Raw genomic sequence first — 18333 nt, 5'->3', positions numbered from 1 at the left:
ATACATATATATATACATATATACATATATACACAAATCTATATATACAAATATACACATACATATATACACACATACATACATATATGGGTATACGACCTCAGCTGGCTTCAACTCTAGTGTGTAGCAATGGATTACATCATGCATAGCATCTGTGAACCTGACAGAATCAAGGGGTGAGGGAAGCAGGTGAATTCTTTATTTCATGACGATAACTATGCAGAGAATCACACATTCTATTCTAAAACAATCTGGCATCTCAGTGCCTCCCACATGAGCAACGAGACCAAATGAGGGGGAAAGCAAAAGGCAAAACACAAACAATTTAGGTACCATCTGCTTGTCTGGCACAGGCAAACAAAAAAACTAATATTTCCCTGACGTTCAAACAGTTTTATGAGCTACACAGTAATCCATACTACATTAAAATGTAATGATTACTATCTTTTCTTCATTCCAGTAGACTTTTGATTAGTACTTCACGGTTTGGGATTCGTTTGGCATCATTTTTCTCCACATTGAAAAATAACAGCTGCTGAAAATTTAGTAGCCATGAGACAAAGTGTGCAAATGAGAAGATGAATACTAATTCAGTCATCTTCAAACAGCTCTGCTCTTTCTTTAGTCCTGCCTGCTTAATTTTTCACTAAAATGTACTGTAGCTTTTGGATTTTTTTTTGCAACGCAATCCATTCCAGTTGTCACAACTTATACACTTGGAGGCACTATGTAAAATCAAGATATTTAGTAGGTAAGAAACAAACAAAAAAAACTTTAAACCAGCAAAAGATGTACTTCCAATAAATGAATACATATCTATCTATGCCAGTAACTTATCAGTATTACAATTCAGTTTTAATGCAAAATAGCAGTGAGTAAAATTAATCAAGGTATGAGAATACAGTAATAGCGTTTGTAAATGAACTAGCAAAAAGTCAAAGTGCTTTAAAGGTTTTATTTTAATTAACTCTTGCTTGCATGCAATGGGGCTAGAGTTTGTGCTAATGATGTCTTGCCTTTTTTAGCCTGCTACAAGTCAACACATTAGCCACGGAAGGTAATGAATGAAGAGGCATTGAGTGTACTTAATACTACTTACTCTAGAAGGCTTGGGAGCTTCAATAGGATTTTGGTTCCTTAAAGACGAACTGCAGTTTAAGATTGAATTGCTGTACGTCCATGTAATTGGGTGTGACACAATGCACGTTTCATATAAAGTATATACATACAGTAATTGAAAAGCTGCAATATATCATTTGTAAAGAGGAAAGCATCCCTCAGTAAAATGTAAAAGGTTACAATTTCACACAGATGAGCAGATAAGACAATTCTTTGGAATTCCTGCATCACCGGAGGCAAGTAAGGTTTTAACGTTGTGGCCAGAAATCAATTATCAAAACCTAAATCCTATCACCATGCTTCTTAAATCAGAGACAAATTCCACTCAATCTACTTAAGTCTAAGGGAATTAGATTAAATTGTTATTAAAAGTGACCTTGATCGTGTTGAATGCTGCCACTTAGGTGATAGGTCTGCATGTAAAAATGTCTGCACTATAACTGTTAATTTAGGGTTTGTTTTTGTACCAACGTGTAGCAATTCCTGCAAATCGAGAATTTAGATTGGCGCAGAAAAGGATTTAAGAATGGGATTGCATTTTGTCATTCATTTGAATCCTAAAAATAAAGATGACATCAATATCGGATGTCTTTATCCCATTTCTTTAATTTCATCAAAGGAATGAAATTCATAAATATTGAAATAAAGTTAAACTCGGGGCAGCACCATACAACAGTAAAGTCACATGGTGTGCCGATCTCTACAGTGCATGCAGGGAAAGAAAAATGTTTAATCATGAATGTTCCTGATGTATTTATAGCCAACTTCCTCATTTTGATAGTAGGCTAATAGATACATACAGCAAGTGTTACCTTCATTCTAAAGCCAACATAAGGCTTATTTTTTTTCGTCCAATATGACTCTTCACTTTGGATTGCTGACCCATGCACCAACCAATACAAGGAAACACCTGATTGCACTTGTAGGACACCAGAATGGTGTGATGGTGTCCTATTCATGGGTTGGAATGAAAACCTGCACCCACTGCAACCCTTTGTGGAATACTTTGCCCATCCCTGTCTTAAATTAAATGCATGTTATTTTCAGAGGTTGTGGAGTGGAGCTACAGTCTCATAAAGAAGGTTCTGTGACATTTGATATCTATTTTTTAAGTGAGGGTGAAGTTAATCTTAGTCTATTTTCTTGCCATGCCAGCTATTTGGCTCTTGAAAACGAGGAGTTACTGGAAAAAATATTTAGATTGGTCTGAAATGTATTCATGAAACTGAAAATAAATTCCAATTTCTCTTTACTGAGTAACAGGTCTTGGCTGGGGTACCCTGAAAGTCAAACCCTCCAATAAATCAGAACTATTTAATATTTATTTAAACGCTGCAACAGTGTCAGAGCAAATGTGAACAAATCTACTGCACAATTAGGATTTCCATGACTGAGCTAATTGTGCTTCATTGGAAATCACTCTTACATGGAAGTGCCATATCAGTTGGCACCAACGAACGTTATTTTTTTTTATCATTACAACGCCAACAGAATGATGATTACCTGGTCTAATTAGGAAATTCACAGATGACCATGTTCCAGACAGACCCATTGCATTTTTAATCAATTAATTAATTGACAGTGTGTGTAAAAATGCTTGCCTTATCATTAAAAAAGTCTGGCTTACTGTGCGGTATATACAATTGCTTACATTATGACGCATTTGTGTCTTTCGGAACAACCCCCATTTTTCTGTCAGGCTCTGTGATGTTAAGTGATCTCTCTAAAAGCTCTCTTCTCCACATACTTTAGCTTGTACTTCCTGGTGAACCTAAGGTGGAGGGAGACAAAGAATTGAGAGGGTTCACATTTTAAAGAATCTATAAATTCCCATGACCCATGGATGAAGTGTTATATAAAAGTGAGTGGATTCTTACTTGGCTCTCTCTCTGGGTTCAATCAGGTTCCTCTTCTGCAAACTCTTGAAGCGGTCCTTGACGACGCTTCCCTCTGGCTGTATTAGCAGGGAATTGCAGCATGTCCCAAAAACAAATGCAGGACAGTTTTTTGTTGAATTTTTGGTTCCCCATATGCATGATAATTCACATTTGAGTCATGAATGCATTTACAGAATTAACTACATCATTGAAATGAACCCTTTTGGGAGCAGCAGACCACTTTTCACAATCTTTGAGCAAGTGACAGTTTTTGCTATATTCTTTTGACATGTCAGATTATGTCTAGTGCTGTCACTGGGAGAAATAAGTCTCCAGTTAAGGTAATAAAATAATATTCACAGTTTGTGGCAGGAATACATTAAATGATTAAACTATGATGAGGCGTAACGCACTAAAATAACAATAAATAATAATTAATAAAATCCCAAGAATTTATCAAATTGGTACCAAGAATCAAAGATGAGCTTTGAATAGGGGCCAGTACCTTGAGTTCTCGTAGGGAACTTGTAAGTTCAGTACTGAGCTTGATTTCAAGATCATCAGCTTGAAACCTGAAAAAGAGGGGGAAAGAGAAAAAAAAGTCTATTAAAACAGAACATTGGCAAAATGCAAACTGACAAAGAGATTTGTGAGCATTTTAAAAACATGAATTAATAATTAGAGAAGATCTGACCAGTTAAACAGTAAACTGCCAATGCCCAATCTATTGAATAATGCACAAGTATATCCAGTGAATAAATCAAATTTAGTGATGTGTTGTCACTGAAGTGATGGGCTCATTAACCAAAGAAGGTAGGTTTTAATGGTGGTTTAAGTGCATCTAGGGATTTATGGGACACAACATAATGCAGCTGGTTTCTGCAGTGAGTTTCTTGGCAGGATTGGAAAGCTTTTAAGATCGACAACAGCTTTGAGAAGCACATTAATTGCGTACTTGAGTTTTCCAAGGCGTCTGGGTTGGGATTTCAGGGCCTCCCTATTGGCCTTGCGTTGTTTCTGTCTAGCCGCCGCTCTCTGTTCAATATTTTTGATGCCGGCTTTGATAGAGCGAAGCTGGAACAGTTGTTGTCGTTTTTCGATCCGATTTTTCTCCGAGAGCCGCAGTTGCTCCTAATGGCGGGAAAGACAAAATGTAAATCCAAACACATTTGTGCATTGAACAAGCAGGGTGCAGAATTCAGATGTTTTCAAAAATAAAATATTGATAGAAACAGTAAGGTAATTTGCACATTAAGCTTCTTCACTTTGTTGTGGAATGCAAGGACTTTGTAGGCACCTTAATTTTTTCTGCCTTCTCTTTTTTCCTTTGTCTCTCAGTCTTCTTCTCCGACAGTACGATGGCTCCTCCTGCCACGTAACCCTCTTCCTCCTCGACAGCGGGCACTTTATCTTCATCTTGATTCAGATTCTGCTTCTCATTTTGAATCGGCTTCTCATTCTGCTTTTCACTCTGCTCCTGCTTCTCATTCTGCTCCTGCTTCTCATTCTGCTCCTGCTTCTCATTCTGCTCCTGCTTCTCAGTCTGCTCCTGCTTCTCAGTCTGCTCCTGCTTCTCATTCTGCTCCTGCTTCTCATTCTGCTCCTGCTTCTCATTCTGCTCCTGCTTCTCATTCTGCTCCTGCTTCTCATTCTGCTCCTGCTCCTCCTCCTCTTCCTCTACTAGGCCTTCCACTTGCTCCTGGAAGATGGTCTCCTAAAGACAAAAACGCCAGTGGAATTGCAGTTTAGTCCAAATTAAGAGCAAAGAGTGGCAGCAGCCCCGGAAAGGATCGGTACCTCTGTTGCTCTTTGGTTCTTGTCGAAAGCGAGCTGTCTCTTAATTTTATCTTCCACCTTCTTCTTCTTAACCTCCACGTTGTGGGCTTCTTGAAGCAAAGCCTGGATGCAAATTGTGAGCACAAGTGAGAACAACAGTTTTTTTCCCCGCTCAGGAATAACACATTAAACTGCCTATATATCATTTATGTTAGTAACTTGCGACTATTTCCACTCTATAAGGCAATCCGAACAAGATGGGGGCGGGTACCATAGTTGCAGAGAAATGAGAAAAAGGAAATTGTTCAGTAAGTGAAAAAAAAAAAAGAGTAGCAGGCTTTTTTCCCCCTATTTTTATACCAGATTTACCCAGGGAGCAGCGCATTTACAAATTCTCAGATCCCAGGAAACCACACAATAGTTTCATGAGCTCCAAGCGTTTGGGAGCCTGAAGGTCTCCGTTCTTTTTGTTGTTCTCCTTGGCGAGGACACTAAATAAGATTGCTTCTCTTCCATTATTAAATCGACAACACAAAATGAAAACTGCCTCATCTATTGTCGGGGCATATAATATGCATCGTTTCACATAGACCTACTTATGTATATATTTTTCCACTGGGCTCAGGATTACATCATTTAATGGCAGACATATTGGTGGCTTTAAGTTCTGAGTTAGCCAGTACAGGGCACACTCGGGCTTCAGGTATGCCTAATGAGAGGTTTGGCGAAGGAGCCGGGCAATCATCAATACATTTGAACTTGTTTAAAAGTGTGGTATTGAGATCATTCCTCAAAAAGGCACTGTCAAAATTTGATCAATTGCAACTGCATGGAAGAAGTTACTATCAGGGAACCCCATCTAAGCTTCCCAAAATGTTTTCTGTCTTTTGTGTGACGACAGAGTAAATGAGAAATTTACCTGATGGGAGGAGAAGTCTGGATTATAGGAGCCGCCAGGACCAATCACCTCCACAGCAGGCAGTGTGGATGGTTTATCATTCATCTTCAGCGGGCGCTACCACAACATTAAGCAGCAGCTTACTTAATGTGTTAACAGCATTTGGTACCAAACTAATGTTCTTGGGTTGCGTTTTGTTTTACCTGGACACGTTTTTTTCCAGTCTGTTGCAGGTACCATGGATCATCTGAACTTGTGGCTGTTTTCAATGAAAAAGAAAACATTAGTTTCTATGTAATGATGCAGGAATAATATCACTAATACAAATAACCTGCTACTTTATACCTAGCAGATTTAATTGCTTGTAAAAATTTAGAGTAATGTGTTTTGTGCCATGTGTGATGATTGCACCACCTATTAAAAAAGTGTACCATTCCACTAGTTTTGATGAGGGCAATTTGTCATAAGTAACAAGAATAATCCTGATTCTATTTAATACTGATGTCTTTTACATTATGTTTCTTGAAAGTTTGTAGTCCCTGCCTCTGCATTATGATGAAGGTTTTTAAAATGAGCAGTGTGCATTCTAATAGACACCTCCAAATACCATCATCAAACAGAGCAGAAAATAAATCACACCCCTCCTCTATCTTCACATTTTGGCCTGTTTGATAGTTGCAGGTGGCAGAGAAAAGAGAACTTTCAAGATTATTTTAGATGTGGTGATAATAAAATTGTGCACAATTTGTATTTGAGCTTCTCAATCCATCAAGCAAAACCATATTGTCATGTTGCATATGTACAATAGATTCAAGACTTCATACCCATTGTTACAGATTCTTGGAAAAATATTGTGAATGCCTTGTAACATTCAACCATTTCGCAGTAAATTACATACAAGTTACTATTGGGTCCAAAATGCTTTGTATACATGTATTCAAATAAAGATGAGATATAGTAAATGAATGGATTTCTTGATGGACAAAAGAAAAAACACTTACGCTCTTCACCCCAGAGGTCATAATAGTCTCTTTTGGGGTAATTGTTAGCCTCCGTCACTGCCTTTTTTACTCTTGTTTTTGACGGCTGTCTGTTGAGCAGGTTTCTTTGGCTCCGTGGCAAAATGCCTTTGGAAGCCAGATGCTCGATCCTTTTGGCAGCATTACGAAGTTTCCTTGCATTGGGCTGTTGATAGGCCAGCACGCTGAAGAATCATAGACAGAGATCATCGGTTCAGAAGAATAACCCACACGTGGAGTAAAATGGGGAAATGGCATTGATTGTTCAATAAATAGATAAAACAATTGTCACTTAAGATATCGATGCCAATCACACCATTTGCATGGAATGATAAATATCATTCGGTCCTTTAAAGACAATCAAATTGGTGACCTTTCTAGTATAAAAGTACGAGCATTACACAACAAATCCTCAGATCCCAAGATACCGTTTACACAACAGTTTCCTGAGCTCCTGTGAGTTATCTTCACATTTCCTACTGGAAATACTGGGAGCGCAAGGATGAGATCATCACTGGACACAGTTCTAAACTTTATATATAAATATATATATAGAGATTTTTTTAAAAGATACTCAACAACATACAGTCATACCTGAACTTATAAATGGCTCTAGGTACAACAATTTTCAGAGTGACCCGAGATACAAAAAAGATCCTAGTTATGAAATCCCCCCCCCCCCCACTAGTAAATGCATTTCCTTACCCATTCTATCTCATTCAAAGACAAAAAAAGCATTCAATTCCATTCAATTGGTTCACAACCACTATTCATGATTTAAGATTCTCTCTTACATGCATGACCACCTTGATCCCTTGATTAATGATTGCAATTCCCCTTATTAAGGGATTAAAAACCGTACAAATGCAACGCAGCATATATTTTCACACACAGATAGGGCGCGTGTAAAAGTCTGAAATGTATGTAGTATACCAGTGGACGGCTTTCGGCCCTGGTAGAATTGGCCTTTGTCGCTACCTGGCGGACAAACACGAGTATTACGTCTCCCAAAATAACGGCCGCGGAGGGAACTAATTCAGCGGCGCAAGACGCATTTTCACGGGGATTTTTGGCCATTCATTTTAAGACATTAATAAATAATTTTCTTATATCTTGAATTTTTGTGCTTCTCACATCTTTCATACAAAATTGGGACAATGACCAATATTAAAGGTTTTAGATGAGTTATGTGAGAGCCGTGGAACGAATAAGATTCTCATCTCATCGCCTTTATCCTGATTAGGGTCGCGGGGGGTGCTGGAGCCAATCCCAGCTGTCCCCGGGAGAGACATGGGGGACACCCTGAATCTGTGGCTAGCTGATCGCCGTGCACAAGGAGATGGACAACCACGCACACTCCACACAGATGCACATGACCTGGATTTGAACCCAGGGCCCCAGAGCTGTGAGGCCGATACACTAACTGCTTGCTCCACCGGGAAGCCTGAATTTGAGAATTACATATAAAGTATACACACCTACTTGCAAAATATTCAATTTACGATAAGAAAGTTTGGGAACCAATTAATTCTGTAAGTAGAGGTACGACTGCATTTCAAACCAGGTCAGCTGAAACCAAAAGTATTTATACTATTGAGGATGAACACTACCACATTCGACAAAAAAAACATTTTACATTAAACATCATGTATACTCACTCTTTAATTGGTGGTACAAGGGAGTCATTCTGGAGGATGAGGTCTATCCTGAGAGGACGTTGCGACTTTCCTTTCCCCTTCTTGTCGCCCTTCACGTGCTTTGATGCTTAAATGATAAAGCAATGCAAATTTTGAGTCAGTCTCTGACAATTTCTCTTGGCAAAGTGCCCATTTGAGTAAAATGCCTAAATGTGAAGTGGCACTTTTTAACTAAGCACTAGTAAAAAGGACCACAATTTCATTCCACTTGTTTACCTTTTAAATCATCTTTCTGGACACCTTTCTGTTCCTTCCCAGCATCAAGAAAGAATAAAGCGTCATCTGGTCTCTCAGCCAATAAGCCACTGCAACAAACGAACAAATGGCACATCTAGACATGCAGATTTTGTGGAATCATGTCATCACTCGTCCAACTATTTATTAAACACCAAATATACAACATACTTTAAGATTTGGAGAAGGAAACAATATTTGCCTGTCGTGTTTCGTCTAGAATTTGGGGCCAACTTACCCTGTGGTTCTCTCCTGATGTCTGATGTCTTCTAAAAAATCTTCCACGTCATTGATGTCGCTGTGTTTTTTCCAGCTCTTTTTCTTATTCTTGTTCACACGCTTTCTTCGAGTACCAACCCCGCCGTTGTCCGAGAAACTTAAAAAGCCTGGCTGTGAGGCAGCCACGCGTTTCACGCTCTTCAACGGCGCCATGTTAAACGTAAGAGAAAACCAGACTATTTTCTTCTTTGTTTAGTAATTTTTTGTGGACAAGCACAGCGCTGCCACTTACTGGCGGAAAGTCATAACTACAACAAATACTATTTTACTTAGAGCTGCAATACAGCTCTATTATTTCAATGCGTGTAGGATTTCAAAGATTTGAACATTAATTTGAACTTTCAGTGACTATTTTTCACGTATATAGAAGTCCGGGTGATATTAAATAAGGAATCGGGGGTTTAATTTGAATTATAATAAAGTTTCTATTTAAAACAACAACATACATCTATAACAAAATACAAAAAAATGAAATTAATACGTTTTGCAACACTTAGCCAACAACTCCACAAATGGGGCTTGGCTGGATTTCATGTTAAATTGGGCTGGAAAACAATTTAAAAATGTATTTAAGTTACTCAAAGTGTTTATTTTTTTTAAATAAGAATGTCCCTTTGGGTATTTGTGCGATATTTTGGTGTTTTTTGGCGATCATGTTGCGACATGTATGTTTGTCTCAAATGCATGATGGGAAATGTGCCTCAAAATGCACTGCTACGTTCTTTTCCTTTTCCCTCCCTTCATTTTGTACGAGCGAGAACAACGCGTTAGTTGACTCAAGAAATTATATCCCAATCGAAAGCTTCATTTTACGTTCCAATTAAAAAGGTAAGTCTTTTCATTTTCCACAAAACTCGAGTGTATCATAAACTATTTTGGGATGTCGAATGGGCGAATATTTCGTTGATTTTCGCTGTATAAGCCATTAAAGGCAAAGCCGTCGAGCCTTTATCTGCCTGCTGAACTCAGCAACCCGAACAAGCATTCGTAATCTGCTCGATGTTTTTTTTTCCTCTCGGAAGTGCGTCTCGAGTGAAGGGTCATCTGACAAAATAATGTCCCCCAGGTGAAGCTTGAAGTGTCTACTATTGCCTCCGAAAACAATATTCCACTTTCATGCGGGGGTATTAACACAATTTGGTTGTTTTTCACCACCATCGCAGTCGCCAGAGTGAATTTTCCTTTCCGTTTACGTTCTTCATAGTCGCAGCCAGCCATTATGTGCGGGGTTGTTAGTTTGTTTACAATTGGCAGCCGACAGGGGCGGTGCAGCATGGTTTTCGTCTCCAAAAGCTTATTTTCGATTGGAAAATCTACGCTAGTGCCACATGGGGGTGCGCGGGGAAACGAAACGAACATACCCTCACCAGTGCGCAATGGGAGGGCTTTTCGCAGACGTCTTCTCATTGGTAGAAATCTCCACAACAACCCTCCAGGTCTCCTGTGATTGGGCGTTTCTGTTGTCATTTATGACGCAACATAAGCAGCGTCTGAACCGTCTCGGAGATGAAAACATTTTGTGAAGCGCTCACATAAACAAGTCGAATTAAAGTGTTTGTTTTTACACTTTGTTTTATATCATTTCACATAATGACATGATTTATATTCTTGTACCCATTACTGGCATTGTCTTGGTATGCAAAACGATTCCATCTTTGAAATGATGAATTAACTTGACAAAACTTGTACTTTCAGCTTTGATTGACACTCACAATGGCCCGTACAAAGCAGACTGCCCGTAAGTCCACTGGAGGCAAAGCTCCACGTAAGCAGCTCGCCACAAAGGCTGCCCGTAAAAGCGCCCCTTCCACCGGAGGTGTGAAGAAGCCCCACCGTTACAGGTGACGACTTTTCATTTGGAGATCTATAATAGCACATTGAAAGGTCAAATTTTAGAAGTCAGTCAAATATGACACACAAGTTAGGTTCACACTTGTTTTGTGATTGAAACAAAGTCCAACCAATGCATCTTGTCTTGCAAAGGCCCGGAACCGTGGCTCTGCGTGAGATCCGTCGTTACCAGAAATCCACCGAGCTCCTGATCCGTAAACTGCCGTTCCAGCGCTTGGTGAGAGAAATTGCCCAGGACTTCAAGACAGATCTGCGTTTCCAGAGTGCAGCCATTGGCGCACTGCAGGTCAGTCCTATTAAGATATAGCAGTTCCTCCATTTGGTGACGCCATGTCACTCAAATTCTTGCATTTCTCCACAGGAAGCCAGCGAGGCCTACCTGGTGGGTCTTTTTGAGGACACCAACTTGTGTGCCATCCATGCCAAGCGTGTCACCATCATGCCAAAAGACATCCAGCTGGCACGTCGTATCCGTGGGGAGCGCGCATAATTTTACTTTCTGATAAAATTCTCCTTTCCTATCCCTTCACAATTCTTTCCCTTATTCCTTCACAGATAGTAGTTTGGTTTGAGGTTCTCTATATATATCATGATTGTAACAACCGTAAATGTGTGATTTTGTCTTGGTTGGTGCTATAAGTAGATGAGTTTCTTCTTTTGGTATGTATTCATTCGAGTATATCACTCCACTTTAGCTATTGCTATGAACTAGGGTCTTTTTGCTAGCCATTGAGTAGTGTGTAATCTGGAATGAGCATAGTAAATAATGTTAAGACTTCATATTCATACAGATATATTAATTGATATAGTGGGTCTTCTGTTTTTTCATTTGGTCATTTAAAAATTTAGTTGAAACATTTGTCTTTGTGGTTGGTAAGTGTATCTGATGCAAATGCTTTATTCTGGTTGTCAATTTCAGATGTCATTGTACTAATTGACTGCATGGTTTGACATTTATAAGATGCATACATGTAGCAGAACTTATTTGATTTTCTTGGTTTTCACCACATTGTCCATGCAATGTTATGATTTTTTGTTTCTCTCTCAGGTCGATAGCAATTTTTTTCTACTGTTTTTGATTTCTGTTTTTGGTCATTTTAAAGGCTAAAACATTTGTACTCCAAAATTCACATACAAACATGAATAAAAAATAATTGTGATTAAACTGTGACTTTTCATATTAAACATTGTGCCACCACAATAACAAAATATGTGGCTGTACTGGAATTTGCTATTTGAAAGTTATTTAAGTCAGTAGAAAACAATCATGGTCACTGTGTATACTATTTGTAAGTATTTACTGGTTTGTCATTTTTCCAATAATATCATTTATAATAGTGGTTTTAGGAGGGCTATTATGACGGTAAAATTAAAAGTATATTAATTGGAACCATATTCATAACCAGAATTAACTTTCTTTCCAACCGGAAATCACGCAAACGCGGACAAGTAAAAATAGGTTAAAAGGCTCACTAAAAGTTGTCCACAACAAGCGCTCTCTTATTTAAAACGTGAGATCAAAATGTTCGAATGAATTGCATGACCCCGAACAAATCCAAATTAAACGGCAGCAAACCAAATATATGATTTAAACATTGTAGCAGATTGGCACACTTGATTGATGCGGCGGCCATTTTGCCCCGTCGGACGTTACCTCTCATTGAGGATACGAAGAAGAAAATAGACTGCTAAAGCTTTCTCCACACTTCTGTTGACTTTTTCTCGAGGTAAGCCATTCCTCACATGTTATTGTTTTCATCTGTTAACTTTAGATGCACTGCCCCAATTTACTCAATCCCCGTGTTTAATTTTCTAGCCGAAAAAAGCTCGTTTTGTCGCGTTTCAATACAACACGCTGCGGTCGAGACGACAATGAAGTCGCAGTCTTTCTACAGCAGTTCAAACGAAGCGAAATTCTGTTTCGAATTGTGCGCCTGTTCAGATCGACTCTGTGCTTGCTAGTAAGGCCCTTCAAATGTGCTGGACATATTTCTGAAATCCTTGGGATGTCCTTTATGTTTTAATTTCATTTACTGGCTAGCGGAAACAGCGATAACTTGTTAAATCCAAGTTGTTTACATGCTAGTTCGGCTGCCTTGGTTTTCATCCCGTTTGCGCATCAACCCGCCGCCATCATCAGAGCGCTGGAGGTGGGTCCATAAACATTAACAGAAGCCCGCCCATCCACCATGAAGATTAGCGTTGATTGGCTCACACTCTATGTTGACATTTTCTCATTGGCCGGACGGCCACTCGAGATGTTATTTGCCTTTTGATTGACGCATCAGTGTCTATGACGTAAGCTTTTGGAAGTTCTTCTTGATAAACAATAAACTATGCTCAAAACAAGACTGCTTGTGCAAAAACACTGCCTTTTGAAATATAATAAATAACAAATTATGTTCGAACTGTATCTAATATATATATGGTATGTGTGATTTTAACAGTGAACTGTGCAGCATCATATCCAGACTTGTGTTGAATTTATCGCCTCTTGAATGCTTTATTTTAGTTTTTTTAATAGGGTCAATCATAATATTGACAACAATGTTGCTAATAAGATACATAAAACAATAGTGGAGACAACAACAATATTAATAATAGCACAGAATGTTGCTAGTTTGCTCAACATGGAATAGGATAAAGCAGAGTGACATCTAGTCCTGGTGCCATCTATAAGTTTAATGGAAAAAAAAATCATAGTCTGTGGGTTATGTCTTAATATTATTTCATCCTCTTTAGGCGATCTTAAATAGCAATGGCCCGTACGAAGCAGACTGCCCGTAAGTCCACTGGAGGCAAAGCTCCACGCAAGCAACTTGCCACAAAGGCTGCCCGAAAGAGCGCCCCTTCCACCGGAGGTGTGAAGAAGCCCCATCGTTACAGGTGCGTTTCTTTTTTTGTCAAAACTTCCTCTGCCTGATTATCCATTAAAATATATTTCCTTTAAGTTTACCGTATTTTGCTGTTTAATTACCCCCCTCTTTAATATATTAAAAGGCAGGGGTATATTAAATGGCGCACAAATAGGAAGGTACGATCCACTATACACTCTTTATGCCGTGATGGTGTGCATCAACGTTTTGCAGACTACCTGTATTAGGTTTAAGTAGGTCATGTAACAGGATTAACCTTAATCTGTTTCATTAGTAAACAAAATAAAGGCTGCACTTTAAGTGCAAGAGATTTTGGTACCTTAGCCAAGTTTACTAATTTAACAGCATAATCTAATTGATTTTGTGCAGTCAATCATTCAATATGGAAAGCACAAGCAGCACGGAAGCTTTCAAAGACGACGCTGCATCCACTTTCAGCACAGCGAGTAGGAAAAAGCGGACGGAACTGACTGTTGGACAAAAGCTCGCCATTCTACACGAGCTGCGAACCACTTTCAGCGACAACAAGCGAAAGTGTGCTCAGCACCACGGCATTCAGCCATCGCAGATCCGAAATTGGATAAAGCAAGATCAAAAGCTGATTGAGTCGTCCACTCATCACAAACGAAGGCGCCTAACCGGAGCTGGGCAGAAGCCGAAATACGCGGAAATCGAAGAGAAGCTGTTCGAAAGAGTGACAGAAGAGAGGAAGGCCAAGAAAGTTGTTCACTACAAGCGCCTCAAGCAGCTTGCCTCTGATATAGCGACCGAGCATAACATAGAGGAATTCCAGATGACGAACAAAATTGCCTACTGTTTCATAAGGCGGCACAACCTCACTGAACTGAACTCCGGTTTGAAAACTTTGCTGAAGCAGCAAAAGAAAACCGAAGATCCCTTGCTAAATTTAGAACTGAAGGAGGAATCTGAAGAGAAGTCTATTGCTGACAGCAATTTGTCCTGATTTGTCATTGTCCGACTAGTAACTACTACTTACTGCTGAATAAATTATAAATATCAATGAACTAAAGTATCTATAATTATGCCCCATGAACACCATACAAATCTTGCTTAAAAAGCTGAGCTGCTGTTTAATATACCCACGCCGGGTGTATTAAATGGCGCACAAACGGGAGGCTCAAAAAAGCAAAAATCATTTAATTCAGTAGTATATGTTGAATCCTGAAACCAATAACACTTATGATGAACTGGACATTTAAAATTCTGTATTTAAAATAAAATAAAAATCCTTGAAGTCAAAACCAGTTGCGATCTGTGCATTTTCTAGTAGCGCCTTCATATTGGTAAACATATGTTATGGTATAACCCTTCAGATATTCATTCATTCATCTTGCTGACATACGATATAGCAAATTCCTAGACTTTGATTATGAGAAGCAATTGAAACAGTCGTTACATAGATCTGGGGTCTCCAAACCGGTAGTTAAAGGCTGTTTTGGGTCCTGATCTTTCTTCCTCTCTGATCCAGCAGTGACAGTTTAACCAATGGGGTTTCTGCTAAAACAAGCAATCAATTGATTATATTTGCAAGACACTGGATTGGTCAAAAGGTGTCGTCTAGTTTGGCTGCATCCACTTGAGCCATTTGTGGAATAGTTTGGACACCCCTGATATTGATGGATACGTATCTCAGTCTTTTTTCTTTTCTTTTACTACTTCTTTTAGCCACAAGAGGGCGGAAAAAGACAATAGACAAAGATCACACAAACAGTGTACATAACTGTCATCTGATTACATATTTAGTATAGTTTGATTTGTATCACATCATGTCATTTGTTGAATTTCCTTTCTATCCTGTTTCTGAAATGTTTTTCAGGCCTGGCACTGTGGCTCTGCGTGAGATCCGTCGTTACCAGAAGTCCACTGAGCTTCTGATTCGCAAGTTGCCTTTCCAGCGCTTGGTGAGAGAAATTGCCCAGGACTTTAAGACGGATCTGCGTTTCCAGAGTGCAGCCATCGGCGCTTTGCAGGTCTGTGGAAGTCAGTAGAGAGAAAGAAAAACAAATTATTATGAATTTCTTATTAGCAACAATGTCTTTAGTTCCTTCATTCCAGTGACATCATTTCGCTAAAATAACCCTCTATTCTCCTTTCATTGTAGGAAGCCAGTGAAGCCTACCTAGTGGGTCTTTTTGAGGACACCAACCTGTGTGCCATCCATGCCAAGAGGGTCACCATCATGCCCAAAGACATCCAGTTGGCACGCCGCATACGTGGAGAGCGTGCTTAAATGCTTTTACTTTGTCCTTCTACTTTACACCCTCGTATTTGTCCATCCCTTCACTTACCTTCCCTTTACTCCCGTGTTAGTAGTCTGCATTTGGTAAACTGTTTATACGAATAATCAAGTGTGTAGTTAAGTATTTCCTAGTGCTCTCAGCAAAAGAACTTCAATGGAAACCCTTTTTATTTCTGCATGCATCAACTCTACGTTTTGGTGGTGAGTTCACCTCATGAACACTCACTGATACTAATGATGAAGAAAACCATCAATCAAACCATTGCAGCACAATGACAGACAGAGGATGGGGTGTTAATCTACTGTGGGAATGGGCTGCTTTTTGTGGCTTCTTTCCAACAGGGTGCTATGTGATCCTCTTCTGTTCTTGATCACACACCAGCTTCCCTACAATGTGTCCAAAAACCTTGTTCTCTTCCTGCTTTTGTGTCAGCCTAACCTGAACCCCACAAAGATATGACAACATTTTGATCAGGCAATGTCTCAGAAGACAAAGCCTCAAATTGTTGTCAATCTTTTTTAATTGTCATTTTTACCTTTAGGAATACTATGGCTCTATATTTTGATTGGAAATCCAGGCATGCAGCTGAGAGGAACAATCCTATATTAGTACAGAACAAATTTAAACAGATGTAAATCGAATTGACCTCAACATTTTTATTTTACTTGAAATGCTTTAGCCAAAGCTTGAGAGAGTTCATACATACATTTGGTATTTCTGGCTCTTTCTTTAACCTAATTCTTATAGGTGAGGTTTATATAGTTCCAAATTTGAAAGTTCTCAGTGGGGGAGTTTTTTCTTCTAACAAATCATAAGATGTGGTCTGGAAATGATCTTTTTCCTCCTTGTCAGCTACCACCATTTTTTGTCTCGCACCATTTGATCGTGTCAACTGTTTCCCATTTGTTTTTCGTTGTACAATTTCTCTCATAAAACATTAGTGGTAATGTTTTAATAATGCAATGTTTGAAATATCCAGATTTGTCATATAAACTGGTAATAAATGGATGTTACACCCATCAGTACTTCATTTTCTTATTGATCATGTAAATAAGGACCCATATTACTGCTTTTTATAAAGCATGACTAGGCCCCATCTGTCAAGGTCAGGTCACCAGGCAGTCACTATCAAACAACACTTACGGGCTTATGACCATTAACATAGATATTGTCACACACATCATTTACCCAAAAGTATACATGGGGAGGGGGGGTCTAAATTGATGAGGGGTAAATAAGATATTTTGATATTTTTTCAGTTTTTACCATCTGATATTATCCACATCTTGTCCTTACAAACACATAAATGATTAAAAAAAACTTCATGTTTTTTATTAGGGGGAAAGTGATCTTTTAATGCACATTACGTATATCCCTTTTCTAGGTTGCATACATTACCTCATCATTATTTCCTCATATTACTTCCTTGATTAAAAGGGATGAAGCCATGTCCTCAGCCATATTCATTACAATGAAATATACACACAAACATGCACTCTGTGTCTATGAAGCCTTGGCTATATTCATTAGAATGAAATACTCATACAAACAAACATTTAATTAAAGACCAGACATTAATCCTTTTGTTTTGCATTGACATCAGCACACACACACACACACACACACACACACACACACACACACACACACACACACACACACACACACACACACACAAACATAGATAAACATAAATTTAGGTATATAACATTTTACTTGAAATAGAAATAAATGCACATTTCTGGGAGAACTGAGTTCATTATCAATAACAACTCCCAATATGATTCCAATAGTCCAGATGAAACAAATCAATTCAAGAATTAAGAAATTAATTGCTCAGGACTCAATTTGAGGGGACAATATATTTTACACTGATTTATGATTATTATTGTTGACTCATTTCAGTTACATTTGGATGGATAATTTGATGTATACTAGACCTAACTACTTCAAAACAAAAATTTAAAAAATAACGGCATGCTCGATGAAATTCTGAAGTTTGACTTGTAATTCTGACAAATTGATTTCTTTTGGATATTGTATTATAAATTTAAATAATACAGAAAATTTATTTATCTGCCAAATATCAATGTACAATGTTAACTGCCACTAAAAACCCCTCCTCAGTCATCTTATCTGTCTCATCATGTAATTGATTAAATGTAGTCATGCATATAAATAAAAGACACACACAATTACTTTTAATGGGGAATTCTTTGTCCATGTGTGTGTACATGTGAGTCGAGTTGGTGAGCGTGTGCCACAGTGCTCACCTTCCCCAAGGTCTGGATGGTGGCTCTCCATCTGTGGCACCCAGGGGATTACAGCCAATCTGTCTGTCTGCTACTCAAAGTGCTGACCGTCCGAGCAGGACCAGATTAACACAGTGCTCAGATTGGTAGACGGGGGTTGAGTATGGCTGCTGCGGCAGAAGAGAGGTGTGTGG

General features: G+C 38.8%; 3 protein-coding genes across 5 annotated transcripts; 2 read left to right on the top strand and 1 right to left on the bottom strand.

Moving 5' to 3' along the window:
• Window positions 1-2419: 2419 nt before the first annotated feature.
• Window positions 2420-10068, bottom strand: nop53 (NOP53 ribosome biogenesis factor). The gene is made up of 12 exons (XM_077723504.1): window positions 8859-10068; window positions 8603-8691; window positions 8348-8453; window positions 6672-6874; window positions 5874-5929; window positions 5692-5787; window positions 4794-4895; window positions 4294-4710; window positions 3952-4127; window positions 3502-3568; window positions 2997-3073; window positions 2420-2890 (listed from the first exon to the last, which is right to left on the bottom strand). The coding sequence occupies exons 1-12, from the start codon at window positions 9050-9052 to the stop codon at window positions 2830-2832; spliced, it is 1644 nt and encodes a 547-aa protein (XP_077579630.1). The 5' UTR covers window positions 9053-10068; the 3' UTR covers window positions 2420-2829.
• On the top strand, window positions 9561-11915 carry LOC144201066 (histone H3.3A). 2 transcript variants are annotated; one of them, XM_077723507.1, is made up of 4 exons: window positions 9561-9727; window positions 10595-10740; window positions 10883-11036; window positions 11112-11915. In XM_077723507.1, the coding sequence occupies exons 2-4, from the start codon at window positions 10613-10615 to the stop codon at window positions 11238-11240; spliced, it is 411 nt and encodes a 136-aa protein (XP_077579633.1). In that variant the 5' UTR covers window positions 9561-9727; window positions 10595-10612; the 3' UTR covers window positions 11241-11915. The 2 variants fall into 2 exon arrangements, with proteins under 2 accessions (XP_077579633.1, XP_077579634.1); XM_077723508.1 differs by lacking the exon at window positions 9561-9727 and adding an exon at window positions 10397-10533.
• A 287-nt stretch (window positions 11916-12202) lies between these two features.
• LOC144201065 (histone H3.3A) lies at window positions 12203-16909 on the top strand. Of its 2 annotated transcripts, XM_077723506.1 has the most exons (4): window positions 12250-12477; window positions 13493-13636; window positions 15464-15617; window positions 15749-16909. In XM_077723506.1, exons 2-4 carry the CDS (start codon window positions 13509-13511, stop codon window positions 15875-15877), a joined length of 411 nt encoding a protein of 136 aa, XP_077579632.1. In that variant the 5' UTR covers window positions 12250-12477; window positions 13493-13508; the 3' UTR covers window positions 15878-16909. The 2 variants fall into 2 exon arrangements, with proteins under 2 accessions (XP_077579631.1, XP_077579632.1); XM_077723505.1 differs by lacking the exons at window positions 15464-15617; window positions 15749-16909 and adding an exon at window positions 13996-14834 and having other exon boundaries at window positions 12203-12477.
• Window positions 16910-18333: the final 1424 nt, after the last annotated feature.

This window comes from Stigmatopora nigra, chromosome 8 (assembly GCF_051989575.1).
Source record: "Stigmatopora nigra isolate UIUO_SnigA chromosome 8, RoL_Snig_1.1, whole genome shotgun sequence".
NCBI classification, from domain to species: Eukaryota; Metazoa; Chordata; class Actinopteri; order Syngnathiformes; family Syngnathidae; genus Stigmatopora; species Stigmatopora nigra.
Note: the sequence above shows the minus strand (reverse complement) of the source record. Positions and strands in the feature narration are given on the sequence as shown.